At 34.6% G+C, this 22,001-nt stretch overlaps 1 protein-coding gene and 1 long non-coding RNA gene across 2 annotated transcripts; both read right to left on the bottom strand.

Moving 5' to 3' along the window:
• Nucleotides 1–10,100: 10,100 nt before the first annotated feature.
• Nucleotides 10,101–12,370, bottom strand: LOC110641784 (F-box/kelch-repeat protein At1g30090). Its single transcript, XM_058140647.1, has 2 exons — nucleotides 12,228–12,370; nucleotides 10,101–12,034 (listed from the first exon to the last, which is right to left on the bottom strand). The coding sequence occupies exon 2, from the start codon at nucleotides 11,503–11,505 to the stop codon at nucleotides 10,288–10,290; it is 1,218 nt and encodes a 405-aa protein (XP_057996630.1). The 5' UTR covers nucleotides 11,506–12,034; nucleotides 12,228–12,370; the 3' UTR covers nucleotides 10,101–10,287.
• A 1,543-nt stretch (nucleotides 12,371–13,913) lies between these two features.
• Nucleotides 13,914–19,466, bottom strand: LOC110641780 (uncharacterized). Its single transcript, XR_002492341.2, has 2 exons — nucleotides 19,053–19,466; nucleotides 13,914–14,215 (listed from the first exon to the last, which is right to left on the bottom strand). It is a non-coding gene; the product is annotated as an uncharacterized LOC110641780 (long non-coding RNA).
• Nucleotides 19,467–22,001: the final 2,535 nt, after the last annotated feature.

Raw genomic sequence — 22,001 nt, 5'->3', positions numbered from 1 at the left:
CAATAATAAAATAAAAAACTTCAAATGAATTCATTTCATTTCCAAAAGATCAGATTACATCATTTGGGCGATCTCAAGAGATCGGATTACATCATTGGGGGAATCTTTAAAGATCGGATTGCATCATTTGGGCGATCTTTAAAGATCAGCACTACATCTTACCTAGTAATAGCCTATGTCAAAGCCTAGTCTTGTGGCTAAATCAAAAAGATGTGTTTGATTAGAAAGCCAGCCACAGGCATTTGATAGATGTGCAGCTCAGATAGGGTGACTATGACTTTCATGGTAGTGAGTGGAGTCATTGTCGATGTCATCGACCAGAACCGAGCTGCAGTCGAGACGCCTGATGTGGTGAGGGGCCAAATGAACTTCAAGAGGTGATCACCGACATTAAGATTGAAATTAGCAGTCCTCTTGCTCGAGATCGGTCCACCCATTACACCGGTAGACCGATTCGAGATCGGCACGTTCGTCACTTTCGATCTTGATCGATAAATTAGTCCGGTTCCATCACTGTCATCAGATAACGTCCTTATGGTTCTCCGATCACCGGGGTCATAAACTTTCAGGCAAAGGGCAAAGAAAACAGTCAGGAAAAGATCAAAAGCAGCCATAATCAGAATTTTTTATCGGAGAAGCTTGAATTGGAGAAAAAAAGTATTGAAAAAAAAAACTGAAGGAGAAAAGTGAAGTGTGAAGGAGATTTCCCCGTTGGTGCATATATATAGGGGTTGGGCATTTATTGCATATAGAAACCAAAGCAGATGCATCGGTAACTGAAGAATTAATTGCGTTGACCAAGGCGCATTAGATAAGGAAGAAAGATCTAGAATGGGAGAGATCAGGAAATGAGAAGGGACTGGATACTAGAAAGATCAGAAAAGGAGAGGGTCATAATAGGGAGATCAGAAGAAATAAAGATCGGAAACCACGGAGAGATTGAATAGCTTTCAAATAACTCTCTTCGTAATCAGAGCCAAGTTAGTTAAAGCATTGCAGGCATGATCAAATCTTCACTACACGCCTCATTTAATGCCTACCTAACTGACAGACGCCAAAACGGTTATAGCAATTCTATACATTTTGATCTCCACTGATGATCGCAACTGTAAGGATGGACCCGGAGCCCTTGGATCAAAAAGCAAACGACAGGTTCAACATTTTTTATTCTCAGCCTTTGGATCTATCTTGTAATGTAAGACCCTGAGCCATTAGATTAAAAGAAGAAATGACGGATATTCTGAATAAAATCCCAACCCTCCATTTTGATTCTCTTTAATTCTCAGGCATCGGATTATGTCCTTTTAAATCTAAACCCTCCGTCTCCCCTGATGAGATCCTGACCCTCCATGATGAGCACCCGTTCCCTATAAATACCTGCATGCAATACTGTAGAAGGGACGGACAAAAAAAGGTGGTGGTGATTATAGTGGAAAGACTCTCAAATTTGATTCAGTCTTGCTACTTTGCCATTCTGAACTTTTGAGAAACTTTAGAAACCAGTTTTCTTAAGTATCTTCATCGAAGGAGTTCTGAACCTTGAAATTTTCATTTTCAGTGCCTGTTCATTACTCTATAAGGCTATTTCCTTTATGTAGTTTCATTCTCACCGCCCTAATATCAGTACATTATGCTCCAAAGATCAACTTCGTTCTGACCTGGTTCTCGCTACTTCGGGTAAGCATTAGTCTTTTGGCCGTCAGCTTTCACCTCTACAAGATTTGTGGGCACCGGAGTTAGCTCATTAGTCTCCTTAACTTCTCACAGGTAAGTGTCTAGACTGTCATTTTGTCGAATACTCGTGCTTTATTTTCTCCATTTTTTATTCTTAAATTTTTTGTTATATTCAGTCGCACTAAAATCCCAAAGTAGATTGTCCAGGCCAATAGTCATTTCCCGAGTCTTCTTTTTCTATTCATTCGTAAAATCTATTTATCTCCTCTTAATTTTCATTTCCTTCGAGAATAGATGTTCAGGTCGTGGACAACTTGTAGATAATTTAAAAGATCTTGGTAGAAGTATCTTAACATGAGAGCTTTGGGCCTGAATGAATAAAAGAAAAAATAGGCATAGCAAAAGATCGAATAAATCAGAAATAAGAATAGGTCAAATAAACAAGTTATGAGATTGGGCCTCAGAACAAAACTAGGCAAAAGTACTAAAGATCGGGAATTAAGATGAGATCGGACCCTGGGCTAGCGATAATAGAGATCAGATATCTCTAATCGAAGAGTTCTAATAAAATGATCAGATGGAAGATTGGTAAAGAGTTCAGCCATTCATCCTCTATCTAGTTGTAGGGCCCCATAGGCTAGGAAAAGCTTTACCCGGACTTCCTGTGTCTTCAAAACCCCACCCCTTAAAAACGAGGGGTCAAGAGAGACCTTTTACTTGAATTCTTAGTCTCAAAGTCCTTACAAAACGCCATTCTAGCAAACATTAAGAGTTCGGGCGAGAGTTCTTACCTGAGCTCAGCTTAATTCTTAAACGCAATATATTAAAGAGATCGGGGGAGAGTTCTTACCCGATTCTAGTCCAAAATTACAATAAAATATAGGGAGATCGGAGGAGAGTTCTTATCCGAGATCCCTCGCTTAAAACTTTAAACAGAATACTTTAAGAGATAGGGGGAGAGTTCTTGCCCGATTCTCGTTCAAAATTACAATAAACTATAGGGAGATCGGAGGAGAGTTCTTATCCGAGATCCCTCGCATAAACTTTAAACAGAATACTTTAAGAGATCGGGGGAGAGTTCTTACCCGATTCTGATCCGAAATTTCAATAAAATATAGGGAGATCGGAGGAGTTCTTATCCGAGATCCCTCGCTTAAAACTTTAAACAGAATACTTTAAGAGATTGGGGGAGAGTTCTTATTCGATTCTCATCCAAAATTATAATAAAATATAAGGAGATCGGAGGAGAGTTCTTATCCGAGATCCCTCGCTTAAAACTTTAAACAAAATACTTTAAGAGATCAGGGGAGAGTTCTTACTCGATTCTCATCCAAAATTACAATAAAATATAGGGAGATCGGAGGAGAGTTAAGTTATAATAAAATGTAGGGAGATCGGAGGAGAGTTCTTATCCGAGATCTCTCACTTAAAACTTTAAACAGAATACTTTAAGAGATCGGGGGAGAGTTCTTACCCGATTCTCGTCCAAAGTTACAATAAAATATAGAGAGATCAGAGAAGAGTTCTTATCCGAGATCCCTCGCTTAAAACTTTAAACAGAATACTTTAAGAGATCAGGGGAGAGTTCTTACCTGATTCTCGTCCAAAGTTACAATAAAATGTAGGGAGATCGGAGGAGAGTTCTTATCCGAGATCCCTCACTTAAAACTTTAAACAGAATACTTTAAGAGATTGGGGAGAGTTCTTACCCTGTTCTTATCCAAAATTTCAATAAAATATAGGGAGATCGGAGGAGAGTTCTTATCCGAGATCCCTCGCTTAAAACTTTAGATGGGACACTTTAAGAGATCGGGGGAGAGTTCTTACCTGATTCTTCTCCAAAAATTACAATAAAATATACGGAGATCAGAGGAGAGTTTTTATCCGAGATCCTTCGCTTAAAACTTTAAATGGAACACTTTAAGAGATCGGGGGAGAGTTCTTACCCGATTCTCAGCCGAAACCTTAAAAAGTATGTGGAGATCGGAGGAGAGTTCTTATCCAAAATTTTCCACTTAAATTAATACATCAAGGGATTGGGAGAGAGTCCTTACCCGAATTCTCTTAACTAAAACTCGAATTAAAGTACCATAACTTCAATACATAAAGTAACCCCTAAACAAAATCTGCTACCCGACACTTACTTACTAAGGGTCATCTCATGTACTCATGTCCTTGGGCAGCCCTGAATAGTGAAATATCAAATATTCATTTTACCCTTATGAAGGATTAACATCGTCACCCCAACCCCCAAATTACCAATTTCAATTTATAAAGAGCATAATGTTAAATCTGCTTACCCTCGTTAAGGGACGAGGTGGGGTGCCTAACACCTTCCCCACCCGTATATGGACCCCGAACCTAGAATCTCTGTTTTTGAAGTGGTTTCTCCTTAATTTACCTTTACAAATGATTTTATTTAATTTCCCTCAAAATTAAAGTGGCGACTCCTCACCTTTCTCACTTCGGTGAGAGCTCATCTAGGCGACAGCAAAAACCCTTACAACAGGCTCTATAGATTTAAACTTATTACTAGCCCATAGATCCACCTTAATCTAGTTTGTTGTGGCAATATTTAACATATTTTTTTGTGTATTATATTGTGGCCTAACTCTAATAGCAAGAGAAATTTTCTTTGACCTAGATAGTGCTGAAGTTTATTGACATGGCTCGGTTATTGAGCTTTCAATTGCCTCTACCAAAATGATTTAAGTTAATTGTGCTTGGCTCCCTCACTTATATTCTTTTTTAACATTTTGTAGCTTTTCAATATAGAACTCCAACAAATTATGAGATTAATAACTTTTATGATAAGAAGGGAAGATAATTATATTTGTCTATGTAAGTTATCAATTATTATTGGATTTATTAAATTTATGTTAAATAAAAAAATCTAATTTTTTTTAAAAATATTAACTTATTCAAATTATTTTAAATTTGCCTTTTTTTCTATTTAAAGGATGCAGAGATATAAATAAATCAAGCCAGTCACTAAATGCTTTAGGCTTAATTAGTTAAAAACTTGATTCAACTTATTTTTTAAATAAACTGAGCCTAAGTTTTATTTTTAAACTCGTTTAATAAACGAACTAAATTCAAACTAACTAATAATAGATTCGTTAAATAACATGAAGTAACTCATTTAAGAGGCTCATGAATTAGCATATTTGTCATGACCCAACCTATGGGCCGGACTGGCACTAGGACCTGGGCCAGCCTAAAGCCCCCGAGGCCCGTAGTAAGCCTAACTATTCCTCAACCCAACTCTAAGGCCCATTTGGGCCCAATTTCAAGAATTCAACCGGACAGAGTCCGACCATAAAATGGACCATTTAACGGAGAGTTTTTTACTCGCCCGACCTATAAACACAATATATAATAAATTGGGGAGCTCAACTCACCCTCCACATAATCAAAATGTCATAACTCAAATAGGAGCTCAGCTTTCTCATCCAATCCCATCATGTATACAGTTAATAATTTTACAGGTCTAACATAGCTTTTATAATACAGGCCCAAAATAAAAATAAGTGATTCTAATACATGCTGAGTCTAAAAATTTAATTCAATGGTACAAAACACATTAAATACTATCAATAGACCTGCGAAGAAGAAGAGCAGGTTAGCCATGACAATAATCCTCTTGTTGCCTGGAAAAATGGATGAATATGAGTGAGCGTTCGACTCAGAGAGTAAAATATCAACGATAATCTCTATAGCTATCTAAAGCTAATGCACCCTGTGGAGTGAAATGCAACATCATCAATATTCTCATATCATAACAGCAAAAAGGCAATTTAAAGCACTCACACACTCAACACTGTCAAACAATACATATATGAGAACTGATCCCCTATACAACCCTCTTAATCCAACATCTGCCAGCGAGTGTCTCTCAAGCCGGACTTTCGCTTAATAAACCAAATGTGGGGTCCCAGCGAGTGTCTCTCAAGCCGTGTCTACCCCGAAGGACCGGGTCCCAGCGAGTGTCTCTCAAGCCGTGTCTACCCGTCCTGTCCATATCCAATACCATACCACACGCACGCCACGCACACACACTGCTCCAAATTACCACAAACAACATCCATGGCACTTCAACAATTATGAATGCAATATAAAACGTGCCTAGTGTTTAACTACATAGATACATATTTATAAGTGATGCATGGGCATGCTTGAACATATAATAATATCGAAATTACAATTAAAATTAATATTTTACTCACAGACTTAACCGAAGTCACTGTGGTAGCCGGGCGGAGAAGAAAGGCTGTCCCAACTCACCTGACAATTTTATTACAATTATTTAATATATTTGACTCAATACAAACTAAGAAAAGACCAAAGATGTCCTAAGTCGTGCCAAAAATCCGGCAGAGTCTCTCCTATAAATAGGACCTACCCAACCTACAAAAGGGCTTAAAACGCACTTCTATATCCACAAACCACACACCCACAACTCAATCATATCACACAGCCCCTTCCGGGCCCATCCAAACAGTCAACAATCATAATATGAAAAATTATAGTTTAGTCCTTATAATTAATCCTTTTGCAAAAACTACCCAAATGAGCTCTAAAAATTCTAAAAATTCGCCCCGCGGTCCTTAGCAATATTACTAAGCTAATGCAAAAGGAATTATAATTTTCTAAGCTACCACGAATATTCTATGGATTTTTAATCCAATTTAAGCACTAAATAATTAAGAAAAAGTAAGTTTCGGGTTTACCTATGTCGATTCTGACCCTGGGAACGCGCTCGGGACGTTTGACAATGGTGGGGTAGCCAAAATCTTGACCCAATTTCAAGACTTTTTTGTTAGCCTGTCTGTCTAGCCCGAAATTTATAAACTTGGGCAACCGTTGAATTTCCACGAATTGAAAGTACCTACACGAAGCCCACAACACAGGGGTTAGTATATAATTTTTACGGAATTTTCTAAGCTCATTTAGTGCTCGGAAAAACACTACAAAGTTTCGCTGAACCCACCGAAAAACGGTGTCAGAAAATTTTGAAATCGGTATTGCCGCGAAGCTCTCGATGAGTGGAGCACTCCGGTACTCTCGGTTTTCTTGTGGGGTTCACGGTTTGCTAGAAACTTAGCCCAAAAGTTGAAATGGGCTAAAACTTCTTGGACAAAAATTGGGCAAACTGCTCGATGGATTTTGGTGTTCTTTGTGTCTGTGGAAAGCTCTCAAGGTGTAAAAGAGGTTTGGCACAAGACCCGATCCGATTGGTGGCCGGATCTACCGGAATCGACCTGGGAAGATGAAAAGACGCGCTGCGCGTTGGGGCGCCTTCTGGCGCGTTTTCTTGACACCTCAGGCGATGCCCAGCGAGGGGGACGGGCTGGGGCGGCGCGCCGGCGAGCTGGGAAGGCTGAGGCAGCGGTGGCCAGGCGAGAGGAGGAGAGAGGAGAGGGAAAACGGGAGAGAGAGAGGAAGTGTCGAACGCGCGCGCGCGGAAGGAAGAAGAAAAAGAAATGGCCGATACGATTCGACCGATCCGATCCGGTCTCGTTCGATTCGGCTGGTCCGATCCGGTCCGGTTCGATTTGGCCGGTCCGATCCAGAATATAAAATTTTAAATTTTTACTCTGCCTTGGGACCGAAAACGAAGCCCAAAAATTCTGAAAAAATTCTAGAAAACTCAAAAAAATTCATAGAGCCAAATATATTTTTAGTTTTGCCACGTAGTCTTTAAATTAATTTTTAAAAATCATCAAAGTTTTATATTTTAGGAAATTCAAACCCAATTTCTAAAATAGGAAAAATTTCAAATAATTTCCTAAAATTTAAATAAAATAAAATATTAATATTTACAAAATAATAAATTTAAAAATTAGGGATGTTACAATATTTAATAGGCTCTTGAGTTGGTTCCTTTGCAACCTCATTAACTAAATTTATTATGTTGAAATTTATAGTGTTTATATTAATTATATACAATGTCACATTTATCATATGTATATTGAGTCAGTTGTGACAATTATCATTTAAATAATTTAATTGAATCAATTGAGTATGTGACATGTCACATTGATTATATATTTTAGTTAATTGAGTATCTAATCAAGTTAATCAAATCAATTAATTATTTATAATGTGGTATTGATCATACATGTTTAAATCAATTATGACAATTATCATTTAAATAATTTAATTAAATATATATTTTAGCCAATTAAATTAATTAAGTATGTGAAATGTCATATTAATTATATATTTTATTGAATTCAGCCTTAATTGAATCAATTGAGTAAAAATTTATAATTTAATAATAAGAGATGAGTTTTTTTTTTAATTAAGTCAATTAAATTCATTTAGAATTATAATATTAATTAATAATTTATTAATATATATACATTAATCGAGTCAATTTAATCGATTTAAATTTAGATTGATCATTTATTGAAAGATTGACTATATCTACCAAAATTATTAATTCCTCTTCATAAAAAAAAAAAAAAATTCCACGCTCTCTTCCTTGAATTTCTATATCTACTTTCTCTTGTTATGAATATTAAAATTAATATTTAAATTGTCATCTACAAACCTAAATTGATTGATATTTAATACCCTCCCATTCCCATTCCTCTATTTAATGAATTGAATGATTTTTAATACCCTCCCATTCCTCTATTTAATGAACCCTATGTTTGGTTCAAATCAATTATACAAACTGGAATTAAGATTTTATCAGTTTGGTTTAGAATAGAAGGTTGAGTATGATTGATTCACTACCCGTCCCTGTGTAGTGAGTGGCATGAGCTTTAGCTTATACCTAAAGGCGGATGATAGAGCACGTGACAGGCCCACCCTACTCTCATTGCAGGCAAAATACTTATTTTCACTCTTAAATTATAAATTAATGGTAATATAAGTCTTTAAATGTTTTATATCCGAACAAATATTTAAATTTTAAAAGAATTAAATAAAATTTTTAAAAATAAATCAAATAAATTCTTAATAGATAAATAAGTTTTTTTAATTTAAAAATAAATTAAATAAACCTTTTAATTTTAAAAAAGGACAAGATTATAACTTACATCTAATATAAATCTAGTAGAGGCTGTACATGAAAATTTTTTAATACACGGAACAATTTTGTATATATGATTTGCAATATTTCTATGGGCATTTACGATATCCTAAAATATATTAATAAGTTATTTTTTACCAAATAGTTTTAAAAATTTTTTTTCTATAAATTCATCATTTTTATCATAATCATCGTCATCAACTTAATTACGATCCTAATTATTTAGTTGAGAATAATCTTCTTGTTCGTCATTTTTACTGTCATTGTTAATAATGTTAAAAGAGTGTTATAAATTAGAAAAAAAATCAGTAAGTCTTCAAGGATTTGGTTTTGAATTTTAGGGAATGTTTCTTTGGCAAGCATGCGGGGTGAATTTGTGTTTGAGGGTTTTGGTTCAGGATTTGAATTGGGTTTCAAGTAGTGTTCAAGTTTTTGTTCTTGGGACGGAAGGAATTGGAAGGTCAGCTAAACCTTCAAAAATGCATTCTAAGAATAAGCCATTTGGCTTTTTTTTTAAAAAAAAAAATCCCCAAGTGCGTTTTAAAGGATTAAATTAATATAATTTAAAAAATAATAAAAATAATAGGTTAATAAATTTATTTCAAATTTTAAAAATTAAATGGCATTTTAATGGATTAAGTTAATATAATTTAAGAAATAATAAAAATAATCGGTTAAAATAATATTTGTCTTTATATTATTTATATATAAAATAAAAAATTGACACTTTTATTTACCATTATTTAATACTTAGTATAATTAAAAAAATAATAATTTTAGTAAATAATATAAAATACTTAAAATTTAAAATATTTAAAATTTCATTTTAATTATCTTCTTTTAATTATTAGTATAAAATATTTAACATGAATTAGTCTTTTAATTATTTATCTTCTTTTTTAGTTTTATATATATATATATATATATATATATATATATATATATATATATATTATGTAACATTTTTCTTGTAGTGATGCAGTGCAGGTTGCGATAGAAAACCCAACAGTATTTGAAGAATTTACATAGATAGCACCCACAAATCCAGAAAGTTCACTTACGAACGTCATCTAAAGATTTGAATTGGTCAGCTATCTGTCATTTCTTATACAAGTTAGTGCAGCTAAAATATCAAACATGTGGCAAATAAGGTTTAACGTACAAGAACCAAAGCCTACAATTAACTAGGTCTTATGTGATAAGGTAAGCAAAGAGGGTAGAATTAAATAAAGTTTAAGCAACAAAATTTAAATATTTATCCAATGATTGTAGGAGCATATTTGGTAATAAAACAAAATGGAGTGTAATGGAACCTAATGCAGACATCAACGCAACAGTATTCCCTTGAATAATGAGAAGAAAACGTCTACTTACTAAGGCAAGATGATAGGAATTACACACAGTGCACTAAGGAATCATTATAATTATAGAGAAAAACAAACTGGGAAACAACCATATATTTGTTACATTTGTTCTACATGCAGCCATTAGCACTCTACAGCTTTCACAAATACGTATAGTTACGATTTATTCAATAGCATGCAGGACAACATGCAAATATCACTGAAAAGCTAAGCAAACAGAACCTGAGAGCTCGAGGGCGTCAAGTCAGAAAAACTATTTGGTGGATCTACTACATGCCATGTAACACTAAAGCTCCATTTTTGTTCACAAGTGCCTTTTTGCTTCAGCTTATAGATGTGACCCACAGCAACACGAAGATTCCGACCCACAACATAGATTTTGCAATCACACGCATTCACAGCAAAGGGTTTGCAAATTTGCTCTGGCAGAGGGGGCCCTTCTATTGTTTCCCAGGAATCAGTGTCCACATCATAAACCTTGAGCTTCATCCTTTCAAGCTCTGAAACCACAAACAAACTCCCATAGACTACCACACTTGAACCAGTCCAGCCTTCTCTCAGTCCAAGAGCCATATTCTCCCATCTATCAGTTCTTGGATCATAAGCCTGACCCCTAGGAGAGACAAAAAATGGCCACAACCAGCCTTCCGTCACAAGAAGTTTCCCATCAAGAACTGCTGCATCATAAGATGCCATATTTGTTCCCATGCTTGAAATACGGTTCCAATTCCCATTGACAGGATCCAAAACCTCTGCCGAGTTAAGCTCAAACAGATCTGCACTCTTTCCTCCAGCTACATATATCCTCCCATCAATTACCTCACTTGCAAAAAATGATCTGGCTGCAATCATCTGATTCATCACAGTCCAACGATTCTTATGCATCTCATACTTCAAAACTAAGTCAAGAGGGCAATCCACATCAGAGACCATGCCCCCACAAACAAAGAGTGTACCATCAAGGCGTATTGAGGCACACCTAAATCCACGAGGGCAGACCTTGTCCTTACAGGGCATTGCTGGGATAGTGTGCCACGAGAAGTGAGTAAGATCTAGAACTTGCCACTGAATCTTTCCAGTGCATTTGTGGAAAGCAAATACAAAGAGCCAAGGATCCTTGAGGCCTAGTTCCTTTCTATGGGTGAAGAACTGCTCCTTATTACCAAGTAATAAATGCCATCGCTTGCAAACTGTTCTGCAGGCTGCATGACTCTGGACTGGAAGCCGGAGAAGACAGTTAAGGGCAACATCATCAGGAAGCCCAGGAATTAAAGGTTCATCTTGGAGAGATAACTCAATCTCTGATGAACGACTTAACAAGGAAGATTGGATCATAGCTAATTTAAACTTAGGAGATAATTTCATTTGGGAATCCCCTAGCTTATGTACAGGTGCTTGTTCAGAGGACATTCGAACTCTTTGCATCTTGGTGTGTTGAGGGTGAAAAAACCAAACCTTTAAAATACACTGAGAAGGCCCTCGTTCTGATAGAAATATCCTGTCTATGCTGTCCCCTAATTGTTACATTGAAGAATCACATTGGACAGTCAAATTCAAGTCCACAGCAAGGGGTCTATTCCAAGTCCTCAATTACTTGTTGCTCTACTGTTTTAGCGCAAAGAAGGGAATTCTCCCTCATAAGAAATTAAACAAAGCGATGCACCGATTCCATCTCCCCAAATTCCCAACAATAACAATGACAATCAAGCTACCCAGAAGATCTCCAAAAGAATCCAAATTCAAATTCATACGCATCCAAAGAACATATCTTTTTAAAGGCTACATAAACCCTTACTGCTTTTCATCACCACTTTAGCCTATCAAGATAAACGTGAGAGTCTAAAACACATCATACCACTGCTAAGACAAATATCAAACATCCCAAAGAAAGATCAATAGCCAAGATGTCAACAGCACATCAGAAGCAGCCCAATTGCTGAGGCAGCTTCCCTAACTGTAACAGAAACTAATAACCCTCAACAATTCAACCCACTAATCAGCTAGAAATGGAAATTGAAACAGCAAGCACAAATTCATAAAAGGAAACAAACTAAACTCAGACCAAATCTTGTGTAATATAGCTCAGAAACCAAGCCCAAACAGCAAGAACAATTTACCAAAGATTAAAAACTTGTATCTGAACTTACAAAGGAGAAATTCCTTGAATAATAGTTACAAAGATGGTGACTTTGGTTGGAAATTGATCCTGTTCTTTGCAGAGAAAGGTGACCCAGAAGACCACTCTTCCTCTCTTCGGTAAAGATTATATAAAATCATTCTCAAAAAAAAAAAAAAAAAAGATTATATAAAATCCTTGAGGCAACTGTAGGTTCTGTTGTTCCAGAGCGGCCCAGTGCCACGCCCTGATGGACAGTGCTCAACACGTGACCAGCTAACAAGGCCTGTTTGTGGCTTTTTGCTCAAAAATTGCTCGAGCGTGTTTTACAGACGCTTTCACTGAGGTTGCAGTTAGCTGATACAATTAAAGAGGTTGAGAATTGAAAGGAAAGAGTTTTAGCTCAAAGCCAAAGTGCCAAACGCGTCGTTTAAGGACCCTAAGCTTGATTAAATATAAAGATAAAGAATATAATCAAGTGCTCGCCTAAAAAGAGTTGATGAATTAAGAAACAATTAAACTCAGTTATAACGTAACTACACGTAATTAGATTATTAGATTAAGATATTCATCAAACACTGAAATACTCATTAATTTTTTTTTAAAGGTATCTCAACCTATTAAATTAAGATTAATTTGCCCATGCTGAATTGACCTACTAATTAATATATTTAATAGCATTAAATACCAACATAATGAGAATATAAAGTACCATTAATTAAGAACTCATTCTTATTAATTCAATTAATCATTTTTTAATTTCATGATTTAAAATAAATATACTATTTCACTTGTAAATAGATCATTGAGGGTAATTATTAGTGACTGCACTAATTGAATCAATGATGATAGATAAAATTGGATTAATTATTGGCTTAGAAGATGCAAAAAGGAAGAAGACCCACTTCACTCCCTCTAAAAGTGGTCACTAAAAAAAAAAGAATAATGATGTAAATTACTCAATATTGCATAAAATTTTGAGGTGAAGAGAAGAATAGTCTTAAACTAAAATAGAAGGGAAGCTATATCCCAATAACCAAAAAGAAAGATTTGGAATAAAGGAACCTGTGTGATAAGGATTATATTTAGAGGATCATATTCATATTTTGATAAAGAAAGGCAAAGGCAACAAGGTTTGAAAATTCAAAGAATCTGGTGAAACACCTACCTCTACCAAACAATCTTTTTAGATCATGTTTGGTTCTTCATTGTTTTTTAATGCAATTTGGTCTAATTCCAATGCTGTGAAAGCCACAAGGTATCTTCTTTGCCCTTGTCATTTGGAGACCAAGAAATTCCAAACCAAGGAGGCTTGCCAGTTTCTTTCCTTTTGTTTTAATGGAAAAATAAAATAAACGTGTCATTTTCTTGCAAAGAACAATTGGGTTTTCATAAAATCTCTTTTTTTGGTACATTTAGATATTTCATTTTCTTCCCCTAAATGATTTTAGAGGAAATTATTTTCTTAAAATAATGTCATTTCATACAATTTTTTTTTTCTTCACATGAATAAAATTATAACAGTGATTTAAAACCTTGACTAACTGTGTAAGCAAGTGGACATATATTTTAATCATATCATTTGATAAAATTCCTCATCATCTAGATTAATTTAGAATCTAATACGAACTTGCAGGCACACCAAATGTACATAAAATTAAGCCCTCCCTTTTCATCTCAAAATAAATAAATAAATAAACCCTCTCTTCTATGAAAGTTGATGAATAATATGATAATGTCTTTCCAATTATCAGGACAGTAGTTCATTAAGTACATATTATCTTATAATACAACTGTAACCCTCATTACATTACACTCATTCATGGATTCTGCATGAAATTTTTCGATCCACTTATCAAACTACTCTCAGTAAGCCACTTAGCAATCTGGATAGCCTCCACTTATCTGTTAGTGGCAACTAATGATTGTCCATCAAAACAACTGCATATATGCTAAAACCTGCATGGACCATATTCTGCACACTATTTCCACTCCCTTCACTCCCTTGTATCCATTCGCCTGCATGCACATATAGGGATAACCAAAAAGAATAAACAGCAGAAAAGGAACATGTATTAGAAACACATATCAAAATAGCCAGCTAGTGGAATTATCCTTGGGTGATATGTAACTGCAAAAGTTTTATCGTATTGTCATTCAATAGGTTGTGCAAAATTTACAGGATCACATCTATTTACAAGCAACTCAACACAACTAGGCCTTGGTTTCAAACTAATTGGAGTTGGCTTATATAGATCCGTTTCCACCATTCCTTTGGGACTACATCTTCAAAAAGAGCTAGAGCCAACAAATCTTTTTCCCACTATTATATCTCACACCATCCTAGGTACTCACTTTTCATCTCTTATCACTTCAATGTACTCAAACTTCCATGCAGTTATGATCCCTGTTGTGAACACAAATATGGGAGTTGATCCCTCTACATTTTCCTCACCCACCCAAAAAGGGGTGACTATACCATGTTCGGCACAATTCTTTACCTCAGATGTATGCCCAAGAAAAATGAATGGCAATAAGACCCAGCTTCACTTGGAAGCATTCATACAATTTTTTAAAGCAATCTAAAGAAAAATATACTTTTAGAACATTAAGAAACAGAAAGAAGAAAATCTTCTGAGAAAAAAACCATGAAAGCAGAGGTAAATGGTATTGAGCATGATTCAATAGCTAAAATAAATGATTTACACAAAAGCCTTCACCCAGGTTTTTTTTTTATTTAAAAAAAAAGTCACCCAGGTTAAATAAAGAAAGTAGCTGTCTTACTTTCTCTTCTCATTTCCCTCTCTCAACTGTGTCTACCTTCTTTGTTCACATTTCCATAAGCTAGTGAGTCTTCAAACGAACCATTCATGTCATCAGTAAAAGTAAATGGATAAACATAAAATTGTCAAGCTCCTAAACCAAATTGTTTCTGAACAATAAAAACGTGGATTAATGGTCTAATATATCTTGAATTTTGTAATAATTATTCAATTGTACCCTACAGTTGTATCAGCTTGGCTCATAAGTTAACGGTTTTTTTTTTCTTTTCAGTTGTACATAATAAGTCGCATGCTAACACTTTGTTGAGATAAAACGCAAATACAGACATAACTTGATTTAGAAGAAGTTTGCCCCTCTTGAGCTAGGCAAATACAGAAATAAGAACCATCAAATGGTGGCATTTTGCAAAATTTTCCTCCTGCGTAAAGCTACTTCAAATGCTTTTCATATCCATATTTTACAAAACATCATCACTTAGTGATGTAGAACTAGGAAACGAATCCAGTCTATTAGCATCGCCTAAAATTTATGTAGTTCTTAATCCTTGTACTTGTCATACAAGGAAAACTATGTTGATGACCAATCCCCCCATTGAGAAGATCCTCAGTGAGGAAGTAACTCCATAACTAATCAAGTAGAAGTAAGACTAGAGGACAAATTTAACTGTTTACAAATTTAACATAAACAGCAAAACTTTATTCACAAAGACAGACAGTCTTGATCTCTTTGTAAAGCACATACATTAACTAGTAGAAAAAACATACAAGCATGTTTAAGACAAGAGGTACAAAACTACAGATGGAGAGATAGATCTAAATCTACTTGAACTTCCTGTTCAGCATCAGAGGAAGTTCCCAAGCCAGAAAAGGAGAGTTCCAGATCCCTGAAGAAAAGAAGCTCTTTCTTCCAAGGCTTCTTTGTCTGCACAGGAGGTGGGGAGCTAGTCTTTAGCCTTTTTGACGTATGTGTCATGGGAGCATCCCCAGGGAAATCACTCATATAAGGCCTCTTATTCCCTTCACAATTCAAGGCATTTCTCCTGTCACACTGATCAGCTCTTTTTTGGCCTAAACATTGACATGGAGCCCAAGGAAAGGCACTAAAGCCAAAGCCAGAAAATTGATTTGAGCCAAGACCTGGATGTGCATTCGTTCTAGAAAATGCAGGATATGAAAACTTACTAAGATAATAATACTCAAGGTTCTGCAAGGCATTTTCAGAGATGAAAGGGATAGCATCCCTCCAGGTTCGGCACTCATCAAAATTAAAGTGACAGACTTCACTGTTTCCTGAACAAAATGAAGGATCAGAAGGGAATCCAATGGCTACAGGGGAAGCAAAGGTGTTCGAGGATGGGGTTCCATTTCTAAATGGAGTAATTGCTGTCATGATAAAGCAACTTGGCTGATGGATTTCAGCACTGCCACTAGTAGAAGAAAGATTTGGAGACATGATAAGGTGAGATTCACCATTTGCAAGATTGTTTCCAAAGAACTTGCTAGTATTTGCCAGGCTGTTCTCATGCAAGTAGCACCTCTTATAGAAGCCGAAAGGAGAAGCTTCCCAGTTGAAGAAAGGCAGAATTTTCCTAGCTTCCCCAGAGGAAGTCTCAGGTTGGAGGTTGGTGAGGGGATTAACGTGGGTGCCAGTAATGTCAATAGAATTACTGGAAACACCAGAAGAATTCCATCTCTTCCTTGACGTTATCTCCCCTTGATGAACCCTAAGATGGCCCCCAAGAGCCTGATGATTGCTGAACACTTTTTTGCAATAAAAGCATGAATGGATATCTACATGCTTCTTTGCATTTTCTTTACCAGTAACTGAAAGGGAATTCATTGTCAAAGTTGAAAGAGACTCTTAGAGAAGAAAAGAGGAGAATTCACAAGTTCAAGAAAAACCTTGTGATAAACAACAATGCCCCACCACTTCTTTTCTTTTTGGTTGAACAACACCCCACTTCTTACTGTCTTTTATATTAATTCAAGAGACAGAAACAGGTCATAGTGGTTAAGACTTGAGCGTAACTAATATAAACGACAATCCTAATAGTATCACTTTACTAGAAGAAACCACAAAATGCATAAATGAGAAAAGAAAGGTTCCATAGAAAAGCTGCATGCAGCAACAGCTTCTGAGTGACCTCATCAGCAATAGCCACGCTTGGAATAGCCATAAATGCCAAACAATGCATGAAAGTAATGCAAAGCAAATGTCCTGCCCGTGTAAAGGGCATCCCAACTATCGCAGGGTCATTAAACTACCTGTCACTTAATCTTCTGAATCTGTTAGGGGTAATTATGGAAGTTGCAAGACGACAGAGAACAAAAGCAAGCCAGGCTTTGTTAAGCAACCCCATCGTAAGTTTATTTCAAAGTGGTCAGGTCATGGAGGTTATTTAATACTTCAGTCTTTAACAACGTGATGGTAGTGTAGAGAACAGGGAAGTGCGACCATTTAATTCATTTAACTCTTACAGCAACACTGAACCTCCAAGCTTTGCATGCCTAAATATTCCTATGTCCTCCATGAGCTGGAGAACAAAAAAATCAATAAAAATAACTTTCATTATGCTTAAAAGGTTTCTACCTGCCTGGAAAAGAGAACTTCTAAATTCAGACAGCATCTCAGTCTGAAAACCTTTATGATATGAAATGAATCTTCTAGAAACTCACTATCATTAAATAAGATCATATAATTTGCAACTGAAATATGTAATAAACACAAAAACATGTATGGAAATGCATGCACAAGGAGGTTTACAGAAAATTAATTCTCAACTGACCATGGTTTAGCACAATGATTTACTATTGTGCACACTTAAAATCTCAATCAACTCAATCATAAATGTGGATGACAGAAATAAAAACTCCATAAATTACAAGATTGCAGTATCACAGCTGTTAATTATCTGATCATGTGTAATTTGGCTAACATGAAGTGTTTTCCTCTTGACCACCTTATAGGAGAAAATTTGCCACTAAAAATTTTTCTCCTTTAACCTTTCACTATTAGCTACTGTTTACTTTCTATTCTTCTGTGTTAGTTAAGGTTATAGATGAATTAGCATTGTATGTAATGAAATATTCTCAGTCCAAAATGGTCATCCTATTTAGGAGATTTTAAGAAAAATATCGACCTTATACTCTTTATGATGATATTAAGAAAAAAAAGCATGTAGTTTTAATGAGATGCATTGCGAGTTAACTGCTTAGTGCTTAAATGTAGGTCTGTAACCTTTTCATATCAATTCTCAACTTCTAAGCTTGTTTGATTTTAATTTGTATATATTTTTTCTATATTTCAATATTACAACTGATAAATCTTTTAGTTTATAGAACCTTGTGATCTTTAATTCAACCTCAATGATCCTCCAACAATTCAAGGAAGGATTTGAATTCTGACAACCTTGAAAACTTAGGGTATTCAATACTCCATTAGTAAGACTTGTCTCCTTGCATTTTTTTATTGGAAGAAAGTAACTAAAGTCATAATATTCAGAAGAAACTACATACATGCATTTGTGAATTGCAATGCAAGTTGTCATCCAATTTTACAGCAAAAAGAAGATATTTGAGAATAGGATATGTAGTTGTTTCTTAAGGCAGCTAGTGCTAGTTTTATATGGAATTTCTCTGCTTTAAAAGCATGTTTCATGTTCTCTGTTTGACAAATTTGAACAAAAACACCCCAATAGAAATTTGGATCATATTGTATGCACCGTCCCACTACCTACACCCCAATAGAAATACGTAGGGAAACAATATCTATTTCATTTACAACAAGTAATCAAACAAGTGATTAAATGAAAAAGGAAAAAGAATCTCTTGAAACAAAATGCGTCATTGTACAAGGAAAAATGCAAATTTAACAGAAACTCAGTGCTCATAAGTCATTTAAACTACTTTTCAGCATTTAGTTAGTTTCACAGCACAAAAATATCAATAGTCAGACTAGTCAATAGCTACCAGAATGAGTAGCAGCATAAAATGCAGGGTTCTCATGAATATGAAGAATCACAATTGTTTCTTCAATTAGTACAGCATCTAAAGAAAAAGTCAGCATCCCTAACCTTTAATGTTGTCATTTTACCACTCTTTCCTCGTGTCCATGTAAAGTATTGAGCATATCATACAAACACTGCAGCCTTAACAAATTCAATACATGGGTCTGAGAGATTACGGGTGTACAACTTCAATTCATCCCAGCAAAATATATCTATATAAATGGTGTGTAAATTTAAATACAAAAGCATATCAGACGAAGGAGAGCCCTATCTGTGTTCCCTGTTTCCAGGGCTGGTTTTTCAGGTCACCGCCGAGGCCAAAGTGAACGGGAATATAAAAAGATAAAAATAAAATCGCAACCTTCATTGTGTTCTCTGGGCTCTGGCCCAAAGCTCATTACCTGAGCCCATCCTCAAAGAACTCACAATTAATTGCAAGAAAACATTTTCTTATAATCCAAAATAATTTGAATAGATTAGTTTTTATATATAATAAAGAAAGGAAGATTTTCTTTTATTATTATTATAATTTTTATTCTGTATTTTTCCTCACTTTCATTTAAATTTTTTACCCCTCCCTGAATATTCCATTTGTAAATTGAGAAACTAGTGGACTAGCAGATCCAACAATATTGGCCCAATAATTCAGTCCTTTAAGAACTAGGCCCATCTAATGTTCATCCCAGCCACTTATATGCCAATTGCTTAATTTCAAACTTTCTTTTTTTATATATAGTTTGGTAGAAAATTCTTGGTTTCTGGTAATGATTTTTCCAACTTTGTTTGCGTGAAGGCATGAAAAATTGGATTTGGCTTAAACTTTGAAGTGGGTTGTGACCAAACCTTATTATGGACAAGATTCATGTTCGTTGGATTCAAAGTTTATAGTGTAAAGACAAATTTTAATTTTATTAAACGATCAATCCAACCATTTTAATATGAAGTCTTTGACTATCACTTAGTTAAAGTTGCTCTTCACACAAATTTAATGATGCTTTGATGCATGGGAGTGTTGAATTTCTACAATCTATCTTATGATAATAATGACTTATTTTTATATCTTCAATGAATCAATAATAGACTCATGCCCTTTGACTAAAAATTAGTGTATTACATTTTATCTATGTATATATATATATTATTTTGTAAAATATAATTTTTTAATTAAAGATAAGTGATTATTAAAAATGAACATTATATCATTTACGCTCATAATTAATAGAATTTGATTTATATATATATATATATATATATTCTCCATATTCATTGATGTATTCCCAATAAATAATTTTAAAGTGTTTTTCAATAAAATCAAACTCTTATTGATTAAAAAAAAAAACCCTAAAAATTGAAAATACCTCTTATGTAAGCTTCTCTATTAAAGACAAGCAGTTATTAACACTATTATTTGATTTCCACACAAATAGAATTTGAATTTACTTGCCTTTACACATAAAATTCTGAATGCATTGAATAAAATGTTTAACATTACTAATGTTTAAATTTCTGTCTATAATATTCAACCAATTACTGAAAACATATCACTTATCTAATATATCTAATTATAATATACATTAATCGAAATTATAAGGTATAATTTTATGTTGTGCAGTGTGTAAATAGTTATAAAATTGATTAGAGTAAAAATAGACTTTCATTCGACATGATTACGTAATCTTTTCAAAAATTATATCTAACCATGACATACGTGAATCGAAATTATCAGGCACAACTTTATGTTGTGTGCTGTGTAAATGGTTGTAAACTTGAACTTTTAGAAAGATTAGATAGTCATATATATATATATATATATCGAGTGAAAGACCATTGTTACTCGTGCTAATTTTTTGACCATCTACACACTGCATAGCATAAAGTGGTGTCTTATAATTTATATTCATACATATTATAGTTACATATAATTTTTGAAAAAAATTAAATGATTATTTTTATGTCGAGTAAAAGGCTGTTGTTATTTGTGTCGATTTTGCGATTATTGACATAACACAAAATTGACTTATAGAGAATCGGATGCAAATCTCCACTCTTCTGATAACTGTGCTAAAAATTATGCCTAAAATTAAGAGGGTTTGAAATTTGCTCCTTTATATTTTCCGTGTAAAGTGACACTACTCGCTCTTGTTCTGTACTGGCAAATTTGACAAACATCAATATCCAATAAATATCATTTACTTTTGACAGGGATGAAAAGATATTGAGAAGATAGGGAAAAGTTTCCATCACTGGCTGCGATAATTTATTATTATTTTTTTCCTTTTAATTTGTCAAACTCCAACACAGAAAACTACCCATGCAAATTGGAAGTATGAGGTGGACTTGAAGAATTAATGCGAAAGTCTTCTCCACACAAACAAGTGGATAGGATTGTCACATTTTGGGTAGTGACATGGGCCTCTCTCAAGTGGAGAAATTCATATTTGGTGGGTTATTGTTCTTGTTCTTGACAAGTTGATTTGGCAGCTGAATTGTGATATGAACCCAATCAGAGAAATGGCTTTCATTCATGACTAGACCCTTACATTACATTGCAACTTGCTTGTTCCAGAAACCTGGCATCCAATTGAATCCTTCTTCTAATTTCAATACGTTTCATTTTCTCTTAAGAAAATTAGGTAGGACTCTTGGGGCTATGTATGCAAAGACTTTTGCCCATTCGCTACTGTTGCGTTCTTGATGACAAATTGAGTTCATTTCCTCCACAAATGTTGACAAGTTGGCCCAAGTTTGGTAAGTGCACAGCCATCATGCGTGTCCAAAGTTAAATTCTTCTGCAAATTGATTGGCGGATAATACAGTAAGCCTTTTAATCGAGAAATCATATCTTTCAACATCAATTTAGTGTTTATTTAGTTGAGTTATTAGGAATAGACTCTCAACTGTTAATTTAGAGTGTTTGATAAATATGACTTTAAATTAATTACCTTAATCCCAAAATAATTCTGAATATTTATTTAAAATAGATGATATATAATTTTGATATTTTTCTCCCTTCTT

This window comes from Hevea brasiliensis, chromosome 18, assembly GCF_030052815.1.
Source record: "Hevea brasiliensis isolate MT/VB/25A 57/8 chromosome 18, ASM3005281v1, whole genome shotgun sequence".
Classification (NCBI taxonomy): Eukaryota; Viridiplantae; Streptophyta; class Magnoliopsida; order Malpighiales; family Euphorbiaceae; genus Hevea; species Hevea brasiliensis.
Note: the sequence above shows the minus strand (reverse complement) of the source record. Positions and strands in the feature narration are given on the sequence as shown.

What these genes read in the sequence shown, in the direction of transcription:
- LOC110641784 (XM_058140647.1), bottom strand. Translation starts at nt 11,505, where the DNA reads ATGCAAAGAGTTCGAATGTCCTCTGAACAAGCACCTGTACATAAGCTA.